Raw genomic sequence first — 22,572 nt, 5'->3', positions numbered from 1 at the left:
GCCTGGTTAAAGTCATGCTTCAATCTGATTTGTATCCAGACTTTGACTGCACCATCCCAAAACCTCTTTTTGAGCCATTCAGAGCTGGACTTGCTGCTGTGTTTCAGATCGATTATGCTGCATAACTCAACGTGTCTCAAAGTTTCATTGTCATATGCCCACTAAAGAAACATGTTTTCCCCGAAATTCTTCCTTTGCTGCCTGCAACAAATACCCAAGAGGAAAAAAAACACTTATAAAATAGATCAATAGAATAAATCATTTAAAAACATTAGAAATAATTATAAAAGATTATACTAAATACAACAAAAGAAATACAATAGAAATATAAAATATGCAAAATAAAAAGAATCTGAGCTGCAAAAATCTACATGAATATTTTTAGATTTTTACATTTGTTTTTGTTTTTTTGTTTTTTTGCTGCCTGTCCCGTTTGGTTCTTTTGCCATCAGAATTATTGTCTGAAGGCCAAGAAAGATGCCCAACGGATTTACTATACCAAGTGGACCATCCCGGCCTTGCCGTATTGGTCCATTTGATTGACCTTTGTTTTTATTGTTTATTTATTTTATTTTATTTTCAGTTGTTACAGATGGGACAGACATGACTGGGGGAAAGGAAAGGGAGAAAGAAAGAGGCAGCCAGCTGTGCCAGAGTGGAGCGAGCGCCAGGCCCAGAGGCCGAGGGCACCCCACCCCCTGAAGGGGCCCGACCAAGCCACAGGCGCCAGGCCCCAACAAGCAGCCACCAGGAGTGAGCCGGTGCATAAGTGAGCACCCAGCCCCGGACACCAAGAACCACCGACACACCGATGTCTGAGGGCGTCAGCCACGGGGAGTGGTGGGGGGAGATAAGCCTCCATACCTTGGAGGGCCTGAGATGTCCCCAGAGAGGTGGCATCTGATACCCGACCTGACATATAGACACAGACAAACAGGCACACACAGATACAAACATCCATTCCTACCCTCATGCTCTCATATGCAATTACTCATCACTCACCCAACGTGGAGACAGACATAAATAAACACTGTACACACAATCACTCTCCCCAAGCGTACTCTATACCCCGGGTCTAGGTACCCTTGCCCCTGGAGGGGGAAACTGCACCCAGACCCAGGTGGTGTTACCCTCTTCCCTGGGGTGGAGACAAGCAGACTGCCCCCGACTCCGCAGTAGCAGGGAGGCCACACATTCCAGACCCCAGTCGGACGGCCAACTCCTCCTCCCAGGCCCCCCGCTCCAACGGGCAACAGAGAACGGGGGTGTATGAAGACCCCAAACCTCCCTCTGCCCGCTCATATGTAGTGTTGATGCATGTATGTTCTAAGGTGCATTTAAAACCCGGGAGGGCATGGAGCTACCTGCCAGAGAGCAGCAGGTAAGCGCATAGCCCCTCCCAAGAACCCTCAATGTATACAGGATGGGCCATTTATATGGATACACCGTAATAAAATGGGAATGGTTGGTGATATTAAAGTCCTGTTTGTGGCACATTAGTATATGTGAGGGGGCAAACTCCTCAAGATGGGTGGTGACCATGGTGGCCATTTAGAAGTCGGCCATCTTGGATACAACTTTGTTTTTTCAGTAGGAAGAGGGCCATGTGACACATCAAACTTATTGGTAATGTCACAAGAAAAACAATGGTGTGCTTGGTTTCAACGTAACTTTATTCTTTCATGAGTTATTTACAAGTTTCTCTTTGTTCACAGCCATTGACATGTCGAAGAGGTTAACATGTGAGGAGCGGATCGAAATTGTGTTGATATCTGGTGAACGCAGTAACCGGGTCACTGCAGCAGATTTCAATGCAAGACACCCTACGAGACCACCCACCTCCCATGCTACAGTTAGCAAACTGCTTGCTAAGTTTCGTGAAACTGGTTCAGTGTTGGATTTGCCAAAATGTGGACGCAAGAAAACTGTCGCTAATGAAGAAACATCAGTGGCTGTCCTAGCTTCATTCAGCAAGAGCCCACAGCGTAGCACTCGCCGCATGTCACTGGAGAGTGGCATTAGTCGAACATCCCTTCGGCGGATATTAGCTACTCACAAATGGCACCCTTACAAACTCCAGCTACTGCAGCATCTCAGCGAGGATGACCCAGATCGGCGCACAGAATTTGCAGAATGAGCAAAACAAAAATTGGAACAGGACCCTCAGTTCACGCTGAAGATTTTGTTCAGTGATGAGGCAAACTTTTATGTGAATGGTGAAGCTAACAAACAAAACCACCGCTATTGGTCTGACACTAACCCACATTGGATGGATCCCTCCAAGACTGTTGGAACAACAAAAGTGATGGTTTGGTGTGGTATATGGGGTACAACGATAGTGGGTCCATTCTTCATCAATGGAAACCTCAAGGCCACTGGATATTTGAAATTGCTACATGATGATGTGTTTCCCTCTTTATGCACTGAAGCTGGCACGTTCCCTGAGTTTTTCCAGCAAGATGGTGCACCACCACATTATGGGTGCCAGGTCCGAGCATTCCTAGATGAACAGTTTCCTGGAAAGTGGATTGGTCATCGTGGGCCAGTTGAATGGCCCCCAAGGTCTCCCGATCTGACCCCCTTAGACTTTTATCTTTGGGGTCATCTGAAGGAAATTGTCTATGGTGTGAAGATACGAGATGTGCAGCACCTGAAACTACGGATACTGGATGCCTGTGCTGGCATTTCTCCTGCGGTGTTGCTATCAGTGTGTGAAGAGTGGGAGAAGAGGGTTGCATTGACAATCCAACACAATGGGCAGCACATTGAACACATTTTATAAGTGGTCAGAAACTTGTAAATAACTCATGACAGAATAAAGTTACGTTGAAACCAAGCACACCATTGTTTTTCTTGTGACATTACCAATAAGTTTGATGTGTCACATGGCCCTCTTCCTATTGAAAAAACAAAAGTTGTATCCAAGATGGCCGACTTCTAAATGGCCACCATGGTCACCACCCATCTTGAGGAGTTTTCCCCCTCACATATACTAATGTGCCACAAACAGGACTTTAATATCACCAACCATTCCCATTTTATTACGGTGTATCCATATTAATGGCCCACCCTGTACATGTATTTAAAATTGAGAAGTGGGCACCTGCGCCAGAGGTGGGGTTGTATACACAGACGGTCCTCTGGATGCTGTGTAGCGTGCCCACCCCTAAGGTCCTATATCAGGGGTCGGCAACCCGCGGCTCCGGAGCCGCATGCGGCTCTTTTGTCCTTATACTGCGGCTCCGCCTGGTTTGGGAAAATAAATTAGAAGTATTTAGCTGAAGTGTATTTTATTTGTGTTTAGTTCTTTTTTTAACTTGTAGTTCTAAATTGGAAGATTATTGTGATTTTGAAATGTAAAAATAAAATTATATCTTATTATTTTTTTCATCGCTCAAAATAAGCGTCACACTCGCGGAAGCCGGTGTACCCGCCGAAACGCCGTGCATTTATCGAGACTTTCGACCCCAGGTAGGCCAATTATGGATCTTCGGATCCACATTATGTCAGCAGCTGTTCTCCACCGTGAACTATGTTAAAAACAAACACCGCTCACGCCTGACAGATGGACAGCTTACAGTCCTGCGTAAAGATGAAAGCCCCGATTTGCAGACGCTGTGCAGAGGTTCGGGACCATAAGTCTTATTGTAAACACATCACGGCAGACTCGACGATGTTTGCATGAACACGCTTTTCAGCATCTCTATATTGCGCACTTTTCACACACGGTTGCTGTACGCATACAGCCGGTTGTAGCTTTTCAGCTCACAGCCCGACAACACAACAGCAGAGAGAGCACAGGCTTTAAGGCGGCGAGGCGTGATTGCGGGTGTCGCTCAGGTGCGTCCGACTCCCATGCAGCGGCGCTGCAGACCACGCCCCGCCGCTCACAACAGTTTGTTTGCTACATGGATCATTTTAGTTCAGCTGGGTGTCTTTCCTTTTGTTATATTTCTTTAAGAGTTTAAAATGTGTTATTTACTTAAATAAAATGTAATTTTCTCTGTAGCACTTCATGGATTTTATAAGCAACACACCTTAGTTTCTCTGTGGATTCTTTTAAAAAGCAGTTAAAAACTTTTCTGTTCAAACAAGCCTTTTGTTGATCTACGTATTTTATATTCTTTACATTATTTACATTAGATCTTTTACATTGTGTATAATGTCTATTGATTGTATTGTTTATTTTAATATTTGTGTACAGCGCTTTGTGACTGCCTGTCTGTGAAAAGCGCTTAATAAATAAACTTTACTTACTTACTTTATGCTTTGTGTGAACAACTAAAGGTAAAAAAAACCCCAATATATACAGTGTTATCTTCATTTTAGATTTCAAAAAGTATTTGCGGCTCCCAGTGTTTTCTTTTGCGTGGAAACCGCGTCCAAGTGGCTCTTTGGGTGTTAAAGGTTGCAGACCCCTGTCCTATATGCATGTGTTATGAGAGTGTGAGTAATGTGGATGTCTAAGTTGTGGGATAAAATCGAGGCACCAGCGGCCAGAAGGGACCGGGGGGGGGGGGGGGGGATGCCACCCTGCACCCCAAGGCCCTGCATGTGTGGGTGATTGTGGTGGAGTGGGAAGAGGGAGGCAGCTGGGGATGGGGAGGGAGGGAGGGGCCCCTCCCTGGGGCCAGCTCCCCGCTGACCCCAGTATAGGCACCCCAGCCCTCCAGAACCCACCAAGGCCAGGGAACCCAGGCCCATCTGGAAAGGGGCCCACAGCAGCAGCACCGCCCAGCCCCACAGAATCCAGGGCAGCCCACCCGACCCCATCACAGAGAAAACAGCACCCACCCCATCATCCACTCATCTCCCAGATTACACAAGACAATAGACACCCAGGTTAAGTTCATTGTCCTCCTCTCCTATATCTCTCTCCCACTCTCACTCTCTGGGGGAGAGTTTACATTTCGAATGCTTCAGTTTCATTTCAGGGCATGAACTGTACTGGAATCTGTGCTGCTGCAGGAACTTAAACAGGGAAGACTACGATTCATGGCTATGTGAGGATTGCCTGTTCCTGTCTATAAAGCTTAGTTTGGGTCAAAGCTGGTACAAAGGATTGTGTGTATCAGGTAATGTCCTCTGCTACCTGTTGAGTGGGCATCTGTAATCCTGACTAATGAGTTTCATAAAATACACTATACTAATGCTTTACAACTCTGATTAATTAAATTAATTACTATTGTCAAATACTACAACTGCTAATAATAATAAAAATAAATAATGATGATAATAATCATGTATCAGAAGTAAAGGACCTGTCAAGATCTGCGGGCAGCAGATCATGTAGAGTGCAGAGTGAGGACCCAAATGCAGACAACGTGGGCAGGAATTGAGCTTAACAGAAAGTGAGCCATTTAATGATTCCTCAACAGTACAAATATAAGAAAACCAATCAAAAATGAGGAACTACACAGAAAAGCTGAACTGGAAAAACTGTAGAAACTGGGAAACACTGGGAACACAGACCCGGTGTCATGGTCCGCGGCCCGGCGTCCGAGGAGCTGATGCGATGCTCACGCCCACGGGCGTGGCTGTTAACTCTACACCTGCATCTCATCCCAGGCGATTATCAGGTGGACTACTTGATCCAGCCCAGCCTGCTGCTCCACGCCAGTCCGTAATCGTCTCACAGCGGTAACGTATGCCTACAGGGAAGCGATTGTGAAAACCCTCATTTGTCTGCATGAGCGCTGATTTCTCCCTGTGCACTCAGATAACTGCTCGGCGTGTTTTTGAGCCACCTGCCTGTCCACCTGCCCGCCTGGAGTTTTTTGATCACCTTCAGTATCCCTCACTTTGCTTTCCCTGGAGCTCCCCGCGGACCTTCACCCCTCCCTCCGGCTCTCACGGCCCCGCTTTGACTGTAAGACTCAAACTCTCCCTCACGTGTGCCGCTTTTCCCCGCATCCCAGTAATTCTTCTCTTTTTCTGTTGCAGCCTCCCTCAGTCCCGTTTTCGGCGTTCCTGCGCGACTCTTCTCCCGGTGCCTTGGTTTCTCTAGTTTCACGTGTGTTTTCCTTAACCCTCCCGGGACACCTTTAGTTAGAATAAAGTTTATTTTCTCGTACTCCTGCGTGTGTGTTGGCTCTGCTTCTGGGTTCAGCTTGTGCACTGAACTTCGGTTCATGACAGTACGGACTGGCCAGTATGGACCCAGCAGAGCCACTACGCTCCGCTATTAACAAACAGGGCGCTATTCTCGGTCGCCACGATCAGCAGCTCCAGTCACTCCAAGACCGTTACCAGGAGCTCAGTGACACTCAGGATCAGCTGCGGGTCAACCAGCCCGACCCCGTGCACCGCAGCGTTTCACCTCCTCCGCTGGAACCCTTCCACGGTGAATTAGACCTGTGTGGGGGGTTCCTTTTCCAATGCTCCTTATTTTTCAGCCGCACGCCGCACGCCTTCCCCACGGATGCTGCTAAGATTTCCCACTTTGTTGGGTTGTTACGGGGACGGGCTTTAGCATGGGCTGAGGCTTATTTAACCTCTCACCCCATTCGTAGTTGTGATTTCGACGATTTTCTGGAGGAGTTCAAGGCGACGTTCTCTCCTCCTGTCTCGGAGGACGACGCCGCACAGAAAATACTCGCGCTCCGTCAGGGGCGGCGTAGTATTGCTGAGTATATAGTCGAATTTCGTACCAGGGCGGTTGCTGTGGGTTGGCCCGATTCGGCCCTCCGTGGGGTCTTTTTACGGTCGCTGAACGATCAGATGAAAGACCAGCTAGCGTTCCACGAGGAAACGAAATCCTTTGAAGAATTGGCTTCCCTCGCCCGCAGGATCGATAGACGCCTGCGGGAGAGGGATGCCGAGCGGCGGCTTAAGCCCTTGAGTCCCGTATTGCGCCCCGGGATTCGGGCCTCTTCGTCCCCTCCCGTGGCTGCGTGCGCGCGTCCTCCGTCGCCTCCTCCGCCCGAACCCATGCAAATCGGACGCTCTCGGCTTTCTCCGGAGGAGAGGGAACGCCGCTTTCGGGCTGGGGACTGCCTGTACTGCGGGAAGTCCGGTCATCACATCGCTGTTTGCCCGGTCCGCCCAAACGAACCGGCCCACCGGTAAGTCCGGGGATACGGGTGGGCAGCACGTTAAGCACAACTAGACCCCGATTGTTACTGTCTGTTACCATCGTAACTAACAACCAAACTTTCACATGCCCCGCGCTGGTGGACTCCGGGGCGGAACAGAACCTCATGGACGAGAGACTGGCTAACAAGTTAGGGTTATCACTTACTCCACTTGAACCGCCCATCCCCGCGTCTACGTTGAATAATCAGGTGTTTGCCTTTATCACTCACCAGACCGCGCCTGTACGGTTAATCACATCAGGAAACCACAACGAGCGGCTTTCTTTTTTCACTTTTCCCTCCCCTGACACCCCGCTTATCTTAGGCTATCCCTGGCTACAGAGACATAACCCCCATATTGATTGGGCTGGGAGAAGAATCACCAGCTGGAGTTTGTTTTGCCTGGCGAACTGCTTACGATCAGCCGTTCCCCCCTCCTCAGCTGAACGGATTCCTGTTCAGCCACAAGCACCAGACCTCTCTTCCATTCCCCCCGAATATCACGATTTACAGCAGGTGTTTAGTAAGGACAAGACGCTCTCGCTGCCACCTCACCGTCCGTATGACTGCGCTATTGATTTACTCCCGGGAGCTTCGCTGCCCTCTAGCAGATTATACAACCTGTCTCGTCCCGAAAGAGAAACTATGGTGAATTACATCCAAGAGTCGCTAGCAGCAGGAAGAATTAGGCCGTCATCCTCCCCCGTTGCTGCGGGTTTTTTCTTTGTGGGAAAGAAGGACGGGTCGCTCCGCCCGTGCATCGATTACCGGGGTTTAAACGACATCACTGTCAAGAATAAATACCCCCTCCCGCTAATCAACTCTGTTTTCCAGTCGCTCCAGGAAGCCACGGTTTTTACTAAGCTGGACCTGCGGAATGCCTATCATCTGGTTCGAATACGAGAAGGTGACGAATGGAAAACCGCATTCAATACTCCATTAGGGCACTTTGAATATTTAGTGATGCCGTTTGGTTTAACTAACGCCCCGGCGGTTTTCCAAGCCCTGGTCAATGACGTGTTACGGGATTTCCTGAACGTGTTTGTTTTTGTGTATCTGGATGATATCCTGGTTTTTTCCAAAACGCTTGAGGAGCATCACGTCCATGTGAGGAGCGTACTACAGCGGCTGCTCGAGAACAGACTGTATGTCAAGGCAGAGAAGTGTGAGTTCCACACTGCATCCATTTCCTTCTTGGGCTACGTCCTAGCAGGTGGGCAGGTGAAGACCGACCCAGTGAAGGTCAAGGCGGTCCTAGAGTGGCCGGTCCCGGAGTCACGGAAGAAGCTCCAAAGCTTTCTCGGGTTTGCGAACTTTTATCGCCGCTTCATCCGGAATTACAGCCAAGTGGCCACGCCTCTCACCCAGCTCACCTCATCTAAGGTACCTTTCACCTGGTCTCCAGAGGCCCACGCGGCCTTCGTTAAGTTAAAGCACTTATTCACATCCGCACCTATTCTAACCCATCCCGACTCCTCTAAACAGTTTATCGTTGAGGTTGACGCGTCTGATGCTGGAGTTGGAGCAGTTCTCTCCCAGCGATCCGGGCCTCAAAACAAACTCCGGCCGTGCGCCTACTTCTCGCGCCGACTCACCCCCACGGAGAAGAACTACGACATCGGCGACAGGGAACTCTTGGCTATTAAACTCGCCTTAGAAGAATGGCGCCACTGGCTGGAGGGGGCTAAACAGCCCTTCCTCATATGGACAGATCATAAAAATCTAACGTACCTGAGAACTGCCAAGAGATTAAATCCACGCCAAGCCCGCTGGTCTCTGTTCTTCGCTCGCTTTAACTTCACTCTCTCCTATCGTCCAGGGTCACGGAACATCAAGCCCGATGCGCTCTCCCGTCTATATACCTCCGACGATGAAGCGTTCTCTCCCGCCACCGTCCTACCCGCCGCCTGCGTGGTGGGCACTCTCACCTGGGAAATCGAGGAGACCATTCGCCGAGCTCTCCCGGAGGACCCTGATCCAGGTACCGGTCCACTTGGGCGGCGCTTCGTTCCCGCTGCCGCCCGTGGGGCGGTCATCCACTGGATCCATACCGCACGATTCACGTGCCACCCAGGCGTGAGTAGAACGATACACCTCCTCAGAAGACACTTCTGGTGGAAGTCACTAATAAAGGACGTGAGAGCTTACGTGTCTGCTTGTGCCGTCTGCGCTCGTAATAAATCTTCCACCAAGCACCCCGTAGGTCAGCTCCACCCGCTCACTACACCCCACCGGCCATGGTCTCACATCTCCCTAGACTTTGTTACCGGTCTCCCTACCTCCTCCGGGAAATGTGTAGTCCTCACCGTTGTGGATAGATTTTCTAAGGCCGCTCATTTCATCCCGCTGACAAAGCTGCCTTCGGCCGCGGAGACAGCCCAAACATTAATCACTGATGTTTTCAGACTCCACGGAATCCCCCTTGAAATCGTCTCCGATCGGGGGCCCCAGTTCTCCTCACAAGTGTGGAAGACCTTCTGCTCCATTCTAGGCGCTAGGGTCAATCTGAGCTCCGGTTTCCACCCGCAGTCCAACGGACAGACCGAACGTCTAAACCAGGAGCTGGAGACTATGCTAAGGTGTGTAGCCAGTCAAAATCCCTCCTCTTGGGCCACTTACCTGCCTTGGGTGGAGTACGCCCATAACACTCTCACCTCGTCCTCCACCGGGTTATCCCCATTCGAAGCGTCCCTCGGTTATCAGCCTCCGCTCTTTCCAGAAGAGGAACTAGCCCTCTCCGTCCCGTCAGCTCCACATCACCTCCGGCGCTGTCAACGGGTGTGGCGCAGCGTGCGCCGGGCCCTCCTGCGCGCGAAGGAACGGCACGCGCACTATGCCGATCGCCGCCGTGCCCCGGCCCCAGTGTAATGAATATCGTCCGGGACAAAAGGTCTGGTTGGCAGCTGGAAACATCCCGCTTCGGGGCTCGTCTCGAAAACTGGCACCCCGCTTTATTGGACCGTACGAGGTGGACCGAGTCATCAACCCGGTGGCAGTCAGGCTCCGACTTCCGGCCTCTTGGCGGGTGCATCCCACGTTCCATGTCTCTCAGATTAAACCGGTCCGCCGCAGTCCTCTGTGCCCGCCTCCCGAGCCCCCTCCTCCCGCACGGCTCGTCGGCGGCCATCCTGCCTATGCGGTCCGACGGATCCTGGATGCGCGCCGGCGCGGGCGGGGTTGGCAGTATCTCGTGGACTGGGAGGGGTACGGCCCCGAGGACCGCCTCTGGGTCCCGCGCTCCTTCATTCTGGATCCCCGTCTCATCTCTGCCTTCCATGCTTCTCTCCGCAGGCAGCAGTCCGGCCGGCCGCCTGGGGGCGACCCTTGAGGGGGGGTACTGTCATGGTCCGCGGCCCGGCGTCCGAGGAGCTGATGCGATGCTCACGCCCACGGGCGTGGCTGTTAACTCTACACCTGCATCTCATCCCAGGCGATTATCAGGTGGACTACTTGATCCAGCCCAGCCTGCTGCTCCACGCCAGTCCGTAATCGTCTCACAGCGGTAACGTATGCCTACAGGGAAGCGATTGTGAAAACCCTCATTTGTCTGCATGAGCGCTGATTTCTCCCTGTGCACTCAGATAACTGCTCGGCGTGTTTTTGAGCCACCTGCCTGTCCACCTGCCCGCCTGGAGTTTTTTGATCACCTTCAGTATCCCTCACTTTGCTTTCCCTGGAGCTCCCCGCGGACCTTCACCCCTCCCTCCGGCTCTCACGGCCCCGCTTTGACTGTAAGACTCAAACTCTCCCTCACGTGTGCCGCTTTTCCCCGCATCCCAGTAATTCTTCTCTTTTTCTGTTGCAGCCTCCCTCAGTCCCGTTTTCGGCGTTCCTGCGCGACTCTTCTCCCGGTGCCTTGGTTTCTCTAGTTTCACGTGTGTTTTCCTTAACCCTCCCGGGACACCTTTAGTTAGAATAAAGTTTATTTTCTCGTACTCCTGCGTGTGTGTTGGCTCTGCTTCTGGGTTCAGCTTGTGCACTGAACTTCGGTTCATGACACCCGGAGTGACACAGGGATAGAGGAACAGATGCTCTCACAAAGGGCAGAGGAAACAGAGACATTATATACATGTGACTAGAGTCACTAAGGAAGTGGAGACATATGGGAACACAACAAGAACCAATTAGACAAATTATACTCAAATTATATTTTTTATTTATGCATTTATTACTCTTCCAATCAGTTCTACCTGTGTCCACCAGGGCTGGGGAGTGACCTGCAGTTTCACCCTCCTTCCACTGGATGGAGCCAGAGAGATTATTTTATCTCAGTCCTACCACTGGTTGTAATACACGGTGCACACACGGTGTCACACTCTAACAAATAAAGACTTCCTTTTTTCTCAGTTCTGTGGTACAATGAGTTGTATCATTCACCAGAACTAATACAAAGCCATATCTCCATGCACGCTGGTGAATAGTGATGTGCCATACCACTGATTTCCTTTCCAATCCGATACCAAGTAAAATTCAGGGTGGTATCGACGATACTGATCCGATACTGATATTTTATACAAAAACTTAATGTGTTATTGTATTTCAAATTATAGCTTCATAATGACTGCAGGACTACTTGTTCTTATTGTTTAATTATGAAGAATTATCATATAGAAATAAAAAACCTGAAGTTGTGTGTTAATTTATGCTATTTGAACATGTATATCTTGTCATTTAACATGTATATACTTGCTCGGACATGTCAACAAAAACCTTCAACATTCACACTTTCCCTCGTTCACAGCAGTGCTGTGCCACACTACACATTTTGGTATTGATCCAATACCAAGTAAATACAGGGCCAGTACTGCCAAAGTTACTCAGGCAGCTAAATGGGGGAGAGTAGTGTGCATGATTAATGAGACGAATTCTCAATTTGCATATTCTGAAACATTGTAATTACCACTATATGTTTTGAAACTGGGTTTTTGGAGACCTGGAATGTTTTTCTGTCTTTAAAGCACACAAAAAGGTTTGGACATTTTTCATAGTGCATGTTGGAAGTTTATTTTTTCCAAAGAAATAATTAACACAGTTCAGCTGGCTACACATTGAACTTGAAGGATAAAAGCAAAGTATCAATCCAATTGTGCTAGTATTGATCCGATACCAGTACTAGTGTTGGTATCGATACTAACGATACTTCCCACCTCTACTGGTGAAATCGGTTCAAGCCGACGTGCTCAGAAGGCACCTTCATTAAAAGCAGCGGGCCCATGGGCACTTTAGGAGTTGCCGGTTGGTTCTCACACTCAGGGCAGGGCGTGCACCATCGGAAAAGCCACCTGGAAAGTTATTTCCCGGTAGATTCTTAGCACCAACAATTGGGTATTTTCCTCTTCCGTGCGCGTATCACCATCAATTTTCATCACTTGGTCAAGGGCTGAGTGTAATATGTCATCACGAGACTGCTCTAGAGGAAAATCTCCCGTGGAGGGAATTACTGTAGCCGTTTCCTTCTCAGCCTCAGATGCAGCTGAATATGGCAAAGTCGCTACACACTCCTATAGGTCGTGAATGTATCAAAACGCCCCAACAGGTGATTAAAACTTGGCCAATGCTTTGCCAGAATCAAGGGACACATCAGGCGGGAGCTAACTGCAGCTGTACCTCTACATATTTCAGTTTCACAAGCACGGTCAGTTCTGTACTCGGGTAAGGATCTCTGCTAGTGGTGAGACAAGTAATTAACCTCAGGTACAGAGAACAAAGGATGGGAAGCAAGAAAAAAAGGATCCCACCTCTGCAAGACAAGGGCGTGGTTCGCTGCACACTCTCATTCAGATGGAGAGGGAGAGAGGAAGAGGAGAAGAGACAGAGGGGCAGAGAAGCACTGGAGGACTGGAGCTTTGCAATACAGTCCTCTTTGGTAACATCTAGTGGCCAAAAATATGAAGAGCAGTTTGAATCTGACTGTAATTGGAAGCACCAAGCAGCCAAAGCCTACTGCAACATGACAAAGGGAGAAAACAAATTAAAATGAATTTCTTCATTATAGTTGCCCACTCTGCTGTGGACACCTTCTGTCTAATATCATGTGACAGTTCTGTCTGATACCGCTGTGGTGCTTTCACAGGGGTGAACAAATAATGTTGTCTGTTTGATTATTAAATTATTGTGATGAATAAACTATTGTTTAAACGTGTGCTATGGCGTGCTCTCACTTTACTTGTGAATTCGTGACATTTGTAAACATAATACATGAAAAAAACATATATATATACATAAACACATACATACACACATACACACATACATACATACATACATACATACATACATACATATATATATATATATATATGTGTGTGTGTGTGTGTGTGTGTGTGTGTGTGTGTGTGTGTGTGTGTGTGTACAGCACAGTCAGGTAATAAACTGGGAGTACACTTGTGATGGGAAGTCTCTGCCTCCATGTGGTGATTTAATGTATCTGTGTACAGGTACATTTATATAAGATTATTCTACTTGATGTTTACTTATGAACAGGTAGAAGGTCATCACTGCTTCCATGTCCCATTATGTCGCGCACTGGTTTGCTATCTCTTGCACCAAATCACCACCTAAACACACATCAAATCCTGCCAGTGATTCACGAGTCAGCTGATCACCTGACTTTGGCCAGCTGAACCAAGCTTTGACACAATGCTTCTGAAGCTCAGCCAGCACTTCAGCTTCAAACAGGTCATGACTATAACCTAGGTACTCCCAAGATCTAGTATATTGTTGTGAAGTTGGAAGATGATCCAGGAAAAATTGTGAATAATATAAAGTTTGAATAATTTTCACATTATGGTGTGATCTTGACCCGATTTTCACCAAAGTTAAATCAGCTCCGGCTGGTATTGGTATCTTGGGAAAAAAAATGTGGACTGCTAACAGACAGACAACCAAGCTGAAGTGAATACAAGCTCCATTCCTTTGGAGGAAAATTACACTGACAGAATCTGAATGTGTTGGAACATGTTCTGAAGTGTGTTAGCTGACTGGGAGTTAACAGGAAAGGGTTTCACCAGGGGATTAAAGAGTGGATTTACCTGTTTTTTTAACTAATGAGTAAAGTGTGTGTGTTTTCAAAAATTAAATTGTAGTTTCTGTGAAAGTTTTAAAAGATTGTCTAAAACATTATTTTGCTGAAAGCAGTTTAAATGCACACTTTCCTTTAACAAGTCAGGGTTCATCTCCGATAGTGATGAACAATGAATTATTTAGCTGACACTTTGTTGTTCTGAGGTATTCTTCCTGCTCTGTCGTTTATAGGTTCAGCTTGCAGCTATTTTCACACAGGGAGCTTCAAAAAGCTGAAAAGTGGAGTCTGAGTACAGCCAGTCCTGCAGCTAAGGTGAACATAACATTGACATTTTAGATGATGTCTTATGATTTCCTCATAGATTTTTACAGTATGAGTGTATGGGTGTGCTATTTACTGTGAAGGCTGTTGTTACAAAGCTGGCACTTGATACCACGCACCGTACCAGCTGTTATTTGTGCTGATGCTGCATCCCTCAGACAACAGCAGATGTTAAGACTTGTCCTGAATTCTCTCTGAGCACCATGTAGACATAGGCCAAGTAGAAGAGAAACCAAGCACATACTGAGGATCGAGGAAGGCGAGGCAAAAAAAGCCTCATTTTTAAGCCTTCACCACCTTAAAAATGTTCTTCAAATGAACTTAATGTATCTTAGTGACGTGCACTCCAGTTATAATCTGACATTCCATTAGTTTTTTTAATGCGAGGGGTCTCGAGTACCCCATTAGGCAAAATCTGTTTTTCTATTTTGTAAAGGGCAGATAGATGACAGTATGTTAATTCCAGCAACACATTTTGGTTGAACATTAAGATTTGACATCAAAACATTTTCACTTACAAATATCTAATTCAATTTCGAGGCAATGGCAATGAGACTGTGCAGCCACCCAAGATTTAGTCCGAGTGACCCAAAATCTACAATAATAATGACAAGAAAAAGAGAAAAGTGATATGGAGATTAAACCTGCATTAACTGTTCTGTGTAGACAAGAAAACAGAAAAGCACACAAAGCCTCTAGTGTGTATACAGATCACCTGATTGAGTACAGCCATGGCGTGATGTTCTGGGCGTGATAAAGTTGGGTTGATGTACAGCTTATCGACTATGGTGACAGCTTGGGAGCCTTCTTGGATGAACCTTTAGCACAGGGGTGGGCAATTCCAGGCCCCGAGGGCCGGTGTCCTGCAGGTTTTAGAGCTCACCTTGGGTCAACACACCTGAATCACATGATTAGTTCATCACCAGGCCTCTGGAGAACTTCAGGACATGTTGAGGAGCTAATTTAGCCATTTAAATCAGCTGTGTTGGTTCAAGGACACATCTAAAACCTGCAGGGACACCGGCCCTCGGGGCCTGGAATTGCCCACCCTTGCTTTAGCAGGTCAGGAATAGGAGCTTGTGTCACAGGTCTTCACCAGCTTTTCTGTTTAAAGTGTTTGAGTTTGGCCACAATCGGCCTCCCAAACGACGAAATGTGATGTTTTTAACCACGTCCAATGTGAGTTTCAGGGGCGTGTGGATTAAATGTCTCACCGTTGTCATCGGGACCTCTTCTGCCTTCTCTGGGATGACTGAAAACTCCAAGTTGTCCCTCATGCTGCAGGCCTCGATTTGTTTTATTTTTTTCATTAGTCTGGTCATTCCCTCATTGAGGGACTTCACCAACTCTCTGAGGGCAGTGTTTTCAGGAGCGACTTACGCAGTGTGCTCAAAACATTCATCAATAAAATACAATACAGTACAATACAGTTTTATTTGTATGGCACATTTAAAAACCAAATGCACACCAAAGTGCTTCATAATAATACAGAAAATCAAAATAAATCAATAAACAAAATACAGATCAGGTACTAGCACTAGCACAGACAGAAGGGAGGCACTAATAGACCAAGACTGAGATAAAATAGGTTCCTTCCTCAATTCAGAATGAAGGTAAATGGACTGGAAACTGTGTCAGATGAACTGACATGTTAGCTGTCAGGGCTGCAACAGCAGCTGCACCATCAACAGTAACAGCAACAACACAAGGCTCACAGTCACAGGAGGCTGCTGGTACTAGCACCAGCTGTGCAGAAGACCCCATAGTCCCAACAAAAGTGTGAGGAAGATACTGAGGAAAGTGAAATTAATGTGGTAAAAATCTTTTAGCCTGCTTCAGTTTGTCAGACAGGTTTTATTTAAGGGATTTCTTGATTCAGCAGGTCTGGCAGTACCCGCACCTGGGTGTGGCCCCGAAACAGATCTGAGCTTTCCAAAAATATACTGTTATTTACAGATATTCAGAATTTTAGACACTTTTTTCACACGGGCAGGTAGATGGATAGCTTTTTTCCTTCAATAAATGAAACCATCATCAAAAAGAGCCTGCATTTTGTATTTACTTGGGTTATCTTTGTCTAATATTAAAAGTTTGTCTGTTGATCTGAAACTTTTGAATGTGACAAATATGCAACAAAATAGGAAATGAAAAAAGAGGCAGCCTTATGTTATTTATTTCTCTTGAAGCCTGTGAAAACAGCTTGAATTGTGTAAGAAACTGCAGTTTTTATTAAAAATCTCCTGCTGTGTGTTCACTTATTTATGAAATCATTATTTATGTCTTATTTCATTATAATCTCTGACTATTAATGCTACTGTTGAGAGACCCTGGCTTATCTTTTAAACGTTTTTTGTGTTCTTTTTACTTGCTTTCCTTCAATTATTTATTTAAAAAAAAGTTTGTAAAAGCTTGGTGACATGAAAGTGAAACTGGACTTGGTTGATTTATTCCGTAAGAACTCGAGAAGTGAGAGTTATCAGCAGTGAGAGTTATCAGCAGTGAGAGTTATCGGGCCATATTTTGATTTGTTTTTAAGGCAGACTAATTTGTTTGGGAGGAGTTGAATTTTTTACTTTTTTTATTTTTTGACACTTCGGTCCACACTCCGCACCAGTTGGTGGCGGTAATGCCGCGTTTTGCTGCCATGCCAATATATGCCAATATATAATATAAAGAAGAAGAAGAACTTTACGACACTTAATTTCTTTCTACGGTAAAACATGGCGCCGCGCAGCTAAGCTTGGTGAGGTAACGAAGCACCGAGATAAACATTGAGAGCTTTTCTTCTCTTCTTTCGTTCACAAACTTCCAAAATACTTCCTCGGCGAGGCAGCAGTTCCCCGTGGAGCTAAGGCACAGTGGGGGGAGGAGTTTCACACTGCGATGGCCACGCAGGGAGGCATCGTGTTCCAGGAGAAGGTCAGCAGGCTCCTCCGCGGACAGAACGGAAAACCAGTGCTCAAACCCAACAGGGCTCTGGTTCTGAAAGACGCTGTAGCGAACCGAAAGCCCAAGAAAGGGGGTAAGAACATAAAGACATCAATACATCAGCTCTGCAGGAGAAACGGACCGAGAGGGCTGCTTAGAGAAGCCCCATCACAGACTAAGTACATGCAGCGTAGTTCAGTGATGTGCTGGTAGTAGCAGCAGGTTGGAGGTTGGGGCTGTACTCTGCTCAGATTCAGCTAAATGCTACACAACTGATCGGATAGTGCTTTACGGGATTGATGTCTTAGAAGAGCAATATTAATTGACAGATGTCTCAACCTTTAGATGATGGTACATATGAAATGTCAGTTTGCCTGTTTCATCTGCAGGATGTTTCAGCTATGTCACAAATAGACATTTTATTTGTTTATTAAACTTTTTTTCTCAAAGAACTACAACAGAGTTAAGTTTCTGTGTTTATAGGCAAGTATCTGGATTTAACTTTACACTTGTAGTTGCCTGTAGAAGCCCTTTATGTCCCACAGCTTGTTAACTAGATTTATTATGAATAACTCAAGTTGGCTTAATGTGTAAATACGAATGTCTTTCTCCACAGAGGCCTCTTGTATCACTGAAATGTCAGTCCTGATGGCCTGTTGGAAGCAGAACAACTTTGTGGACAGTCTGTGCTCTAATGAGATTAACAGCTTTTATATGTGTGTGGAAAAGGCTCAGGTATGTCCATGCTTCTGCACCTTCACACACGCATGGGATCATTTTCTTTTTGATCAAAATCCAGCTAATGCAGAATTCAATGAAACATGCCCATGCATAAACTGTGACTCTAGCAGTACAGAAAAACTGAGAATGGGGATGGAGAAAAGTGTAACTATTATTTTAGAGTAACACAAATGGAAAATAAATTATGCATCATATGCAAATTATGTATACTCGAGTGATTTTGATGTACAACTTACCTTACCCAAGTGGCAGAATACAGCCATTCCTAACAGATATGCACTACCAGTCAAACGTTTGGAAACACCTTCTCATGTAATGATTTTTCTTTATTTTTCCTACTTTCTACATTGTAGATACAAACTGAAGGCATCAAGCAAGCACATGGAATTATGTGGCAAAGAAAAAAAAAGGATAAATGATTCTAAATATGTTTTATATTTTAGATTCCTCAAAGCAGCCACACTTCCTTTATTGACAGCGCTGCAGTCTTGGCCTTTTCTTATTGAGCTTCATGAGGGGTCCACAAGCAGACTGTTGTGTGAGCAGATAACCTCAGCTGTAACTTGTCCCTCACTGTAAACCAGTTCTCACTAGAGAGTGCTACAGATGTTATTTGCCAAACAGAAAGACATCAAATACTTTAAAGTGTGGAGAGAGGTGTTGTAGGTGGTGGGAAAGGTTCATCAGATCAGCACATCAGGATTTCTTTAGCTGGATGATTAAGCTTGAATCAAGACACTTTTTCTCCAATTGATCTTTCTGAGTCAACTTCAGTAATTATTTCCTCCAAACAATCAACTTGTCTTTTAGACCCCAGTCCTGCAAGACTGCTCAAAGAAGTCATACCATTCGTTAATGCTTCAATCTTAAATATATGATCAACCTGTCTCTAATCAGCTTTGTACCATAAGCCGTAATTAAACCTTTACTCATCTCTGTGCTTGTCCTGCTAGACCTCAGTGCAGCGTTTGATACTGTTGACCATAATATCCTATTAGAGCGATTAGAACATGCTGTAGGTATTACAGGTACTGCACTGCAGTGGTTTGTATCATATCTATCTAATAGACTCCAATTTGTACATGTAAATGGAGAGTCCTCTTCACACACTAAGGTCAATTATGGTGTTCCACAGGGTTCAGTGCTAGGACCAATTCTGTTTACATTATACATGCTTCCCTTAGGCAGCATCATTAGAAGACATAGCATAAATTTTCACTGCTATGCAGATGACACGCAGCTCTATCTGTCCATGAAGCCAGGTAACACACACCAATTAGTTAAACTGCAGGAATGTCTTAAAGACATAAAGACCTGGATGGCCGCTAACTTTCTGCGTCATAATTCAGATAAAAAAAGGTTATTGTACTAAAATTCTTAGAAATACTGTAAGGGACTAGAGAGCATATTTTGCCTACGCTGGCTTCTCTTCTTTCACTACCTGTGAAATTGAGGATCAAATTTAAAATTCCTCTAATCACATACAAGGTCTTGAATAATCAGGCCCTGTGTTATCTTAAAGACCTCACGCTACTATAGCACTTCACTCTCAGACTGCTGATTCCCTTTTGATTTCTAGGGTATTTTAAAGTAGGCAGATCCTACAGCTTTCAGTTTGGATTTCAGAGACAGACACTTTCCACAGCGTGTCTTTGTCCTGTCTTCCTCTACTCACTCTAGCCGGTTGTGACAGATGGCCCCGCCCCTCCCTGAGCCGGGTTCTGTCGGAGGTTTCTTCCTGTTAAAACAGAGTTTTTCCTTCCCACTGTTGCCAAAGCTCATAGGGAGTCTTCTGATTGTTGGGGTTTTTCTGTCGGGTATTAACCTGACAATATGAAGCACCTTGAGGCAACAGTTGTTGTGATTTGGCACTATATAAATCAACTTGAATTCAGGGGTTAAGCTTTCACCGTAAAGTTGAGTCCCTCTCACCTGTGCTTCTTCCTCATTATTCTTTCTAAACTCTGACTTTAGAAGGCCTGCAAAATGTCGGGCTGATAGTGGGCAGAAGTGTCCTTGTCGTAGTTTAGAAACATTACTCTCATAAACACATCTGTAATAAATCATCTTCTTTCTTTATAGGCTGATGCGAAGAATAAAGCCGGACAGAGCAACATCCAGGGAGGACGTCTGCCACCAAAACAAGCCACAGGCCTTCTGAAGAGATATCCCAACCTGTGCAAAGAGATCTGATGCACAAACATTTTAATGCTCTTCTTGTACAGATTTGAAATGGGCAGCATTTGGACTAGGACGCTCTCGGAGATGAATTTGGATTATGTCATGGTGTGTCGAGCTGCCAGTTGCCAAATAAATAATTAAATAAATAAAAAGAATAAATGAGGGGAATATTGAAAAGGGTGATTGCTGCTTTTACCCTTTACTGTAAGGTTCTTTCATACCTCTGACCGTTAGTTTGTAATGTACACTTGTGTTCTTGTCTTATTTTAAAACATGTTTTAAAATATAAAGGAACTGTTTCATGTCCTGAATTGAAACTGATGTCTGTTTTTTCTTAATTTAATTTGGCAAAGTGCAGAGATCGTAAGTGGATGTGATGGAATTATTCTTCTTGGGTTGCATGGCTCTGGCCGGAAGATTACCGCTATCGCTGAACACTGAAATGCCCCATCATTCCTGTGGAAGCTGATATTGGTGTTCAGCAATGTCAAAATTCAATCAGCCAGGGAGACGTGCATTAAGCACCAGTAAACAATGTTAGTGTGGTTGATGCAGATATCTGTGATTGGATTTACACACTTAAAAAAAAATCATTCACGAGTAACTTTCTCTGAACCTGTCTGTGGTAAAAATATTTTTAAGCTTAACTTCTACTTACAGCATTTTAACAGCAGTGTAAACCTAATGAATCTAATCATCTGAGTATTGTTACAACTGCTGCTTCAACCTTTCCGACAGCGTTCTGCCATTTGTGAACATGTTACTACCAGTTTATACATTCCTCCTCCTCCTCCTCGTAAAGCTCGGTTATGTTGGTTGGGTGTGCGTATCTCACTTCCATAGACTCCCTTGCACTGCACCACAGTCTGAAATTTATATTTTGTCAAACACTTTAGTGTGTGTTAAAATGTAACTCTTTAAAGAAAATTTATATGAAGGTTGCACTTCATGCACTCTTCATATGAGAGTATAGCTTTGGAATCACTTAGGTTTGTAACACTGGCTTTGTGTTAAAAGATTTGAACTAGCAATATATTTTAAATCATTACAAAATATTGTTATTATGATAATATTAGTATAATATTCAGTATCTGCTGATCTACTGGAATTTTCCCATGCAACAATCCTAGGGCTGGACTTCAGCCATGGAGGGTCCAGGTTTCCAGCTTACTTTCTCTCAGATCAGCTGCTTTCGCACTGAACACCTTCAATGCACCAGTTGTACCTGGGGCTTGGTGCCCAGTCTCAGGTGGAGATTATGATTTCTCCTCCCTGACATCCTCGCTTCCCACTGCTGTAGTATTTGTGTTGTACACTGAGATACTAGATGTTGGGTATCAAAGAGTCCATAGGTCCCACATCCTCTTCATCTAACGCCATCCACCTTTAATTTATTTTTTGAATGACCTTATTTATTAAATTGCTGTAGTTGATGGCTTGTGGGCATTTAGGAAGTGTAAACAAATATATAATACATACAATATATTTATATAATATATAAATACCTTTAATATGATCTTATTTTCTGTATAAGTTATTGTAAATGATTTGTAATGACAAAAACAATCAGAACTAAAACTGAATAATAAAGCTTTACAGTTATGCTATATTAAGCTTAATTAATCACTACCATATTTCTAGTCGATCCCAGCTGTCCCTGTGCAGGAGGTGGTGTGCACCTTGCATAGGTCACTAGTCTGTCACAGTAATAACACAGAGACATGCATTCATGCTTGTATTCAAATCCACAACTAATTTCGAATCATCAGTTACCCAACAATGAGCGCTGGGATGAAGGCAGAGTACCCAGATGGAAATCCACTCAGACACAGGAAGAACATGCAGCTTCCACACAGAGCAGCTCCAGACAGACAGTGGATTTGGACCTTGGATATTCTTGCTATTAGCCAGCAGTCCTAACCACTGCACATCTATGTGGCTCTTATAGTAAATTAGATTTAAAATTCTATCACTGCTTATACTGACAACAGTATTTTAAGCTAGATTGATTTTTTTTTTTTTTAAATCTGGTTGATATGATGCTCTGTTTCTATTGACATTTAGCTAACGATGTTGAAAGTGTGGATTTGGTTTCATGTTTTGTCTAAGGCACAGGAAGGATTTGGGGCTGTTTGCACCAGCCACTGTGAGAACATTTTTCTGTTGCATCCCTGTTTATCTGCACATCATTGTACAAACCATTTCCCCACCCTGCTTATCACTTCCTCCCAAATATCCACACTCAGTCCACAGTAATTACTATTATATACACATCTTAGGGCTTCTTGCATATTAGGTCACACT

At 45.4% G+C, this 22,572-nt stretch overlaps 1 protein-coding gene and 3 long non-coding RNA genes across 4 annotated transcripts; 3 read left to right on the top strand and 1 right to left on the bottom strand.

Annotated features, from left to right (window-relative positions):
* Nucleotides 1–5,484: 5,484 nt before the first annotated feature.
* Nucleotides 5,485–6,624, top strand: LOC106097753 (uncharacterized). The gene is made up of 3 exons (XR_001223852.3): nucleotides 5,485–5,640; nucleotides 5,720–5,869; nucleotides 5,944–6,624. It is a non-coding gene; the product is annotated as an uncharacterized LOC106097753 (long non-coding RNA).
* Nucleotides 6,625–10,177: 3,553 nt separating this feature from the next.
* LOC109204741 (uncharacterized) lies at nucleotides 10,178–11,064 on the top strand. The gene is made up of 3 exons (XR_002064231.2): nucleotides 10,178–10,575; nucleotides 10,655–10,804; nucleotides 10,879–11,064. It is a non-coding gene; the product is annotated as an uncharacterized LOC109204741 (long non-coding RNA).
* Nucleotides 11,065–13,582: 2,518 nt separating this feature from the next.
* On the bottom strand, nucleotides 13,583–15,249 carry LOC112842041 (uncharacterized). The gene is made up of 3 exons (XR_003213622.1): nucleotides 15,134–15,249; nucleotides 14,937–15,013; nucleotides 13,583–13,630 (listed from the first exon to the last, which is right to left on the bottom strand). It is a non-coding gene; the product is annotated as an uncharacterized LOC112842041 (long non-coding RNA).
* Nucleotides 15,250–17,103: 1,854 nt separating this feature from the next.
* Nucleotides 17,104–20,585, top strand: chchd1 (coiled-coil-helix-coiled-coil-helix domain containing 1). Its single transcript, XM_003456666.5, has 3 exons — nucleotides 17,104–17,440; nucleotides 17,963–18,081; nucleotides 20,170–20,585. Exons 1-3 carry the CDS (start codon nucleotides 17,302–17,304, stop codon nucleotides 20,278–20,280), a joined length of 369 nt encoding a protein of 122 aa, XP_003456714.1. The 5' UTR covers nucleotides 17,104–17,301; the 3' UTR covers nucleotides 20,281–20,585.
* Nucleotides 20,586–22,572: the final 1,987 nt, after the last annotated feature.

This window comes from Oreochromis niloticus, linkage group LG13 (assembly GCF_001858045.2).
Source record: "Oreochromis niloticus isolate F11D_XX linkage group LG13, O_niloticus_UMD_NMBU, whole genome shotgun sequence".
In the NCBI taxonomy this organism is placed as follows: domain Eukaryota; kingdom Metazoa; phylum Chordata; class Actinopteri; order Cichliformes; family Cichlidae; genus Oreochromis; species Oreochromis niloticus.
The sequence above is the reverse complement of the archived record's forward strand: the minus strand, read 5'-3'. Positions and strand labels throughout refer to the sequence as shown.

What these genes read in the sequence shown, in the direction of transcription:
- chchd1 (XM_003456666.5), top strand. Translation starts at nt 17,302, where the DNA reads ATGGCCACGCAGGGAGGCATCGTGTTCCAGGAGAAGGTCAGCAGGCTC. An exon ending in CCGAAAGCCCAAGAAAGGGG is followed by an intron (nt 17,441 to 17,962) that starts GTAAGAACATAA and finishes CTTTCTCCACAG; the next exon opens with AGGCCTCTTGTATCACTGAA. An exon ending in TGTGTGTGGAAAAGGCTCAG is followed by an intron (nt 18,082 to 20,169) that starts GTATGTCCATGC and finishes CTTTCTTTATAG; the next exon opens with GCTGATGCGAAGAATAAAGC.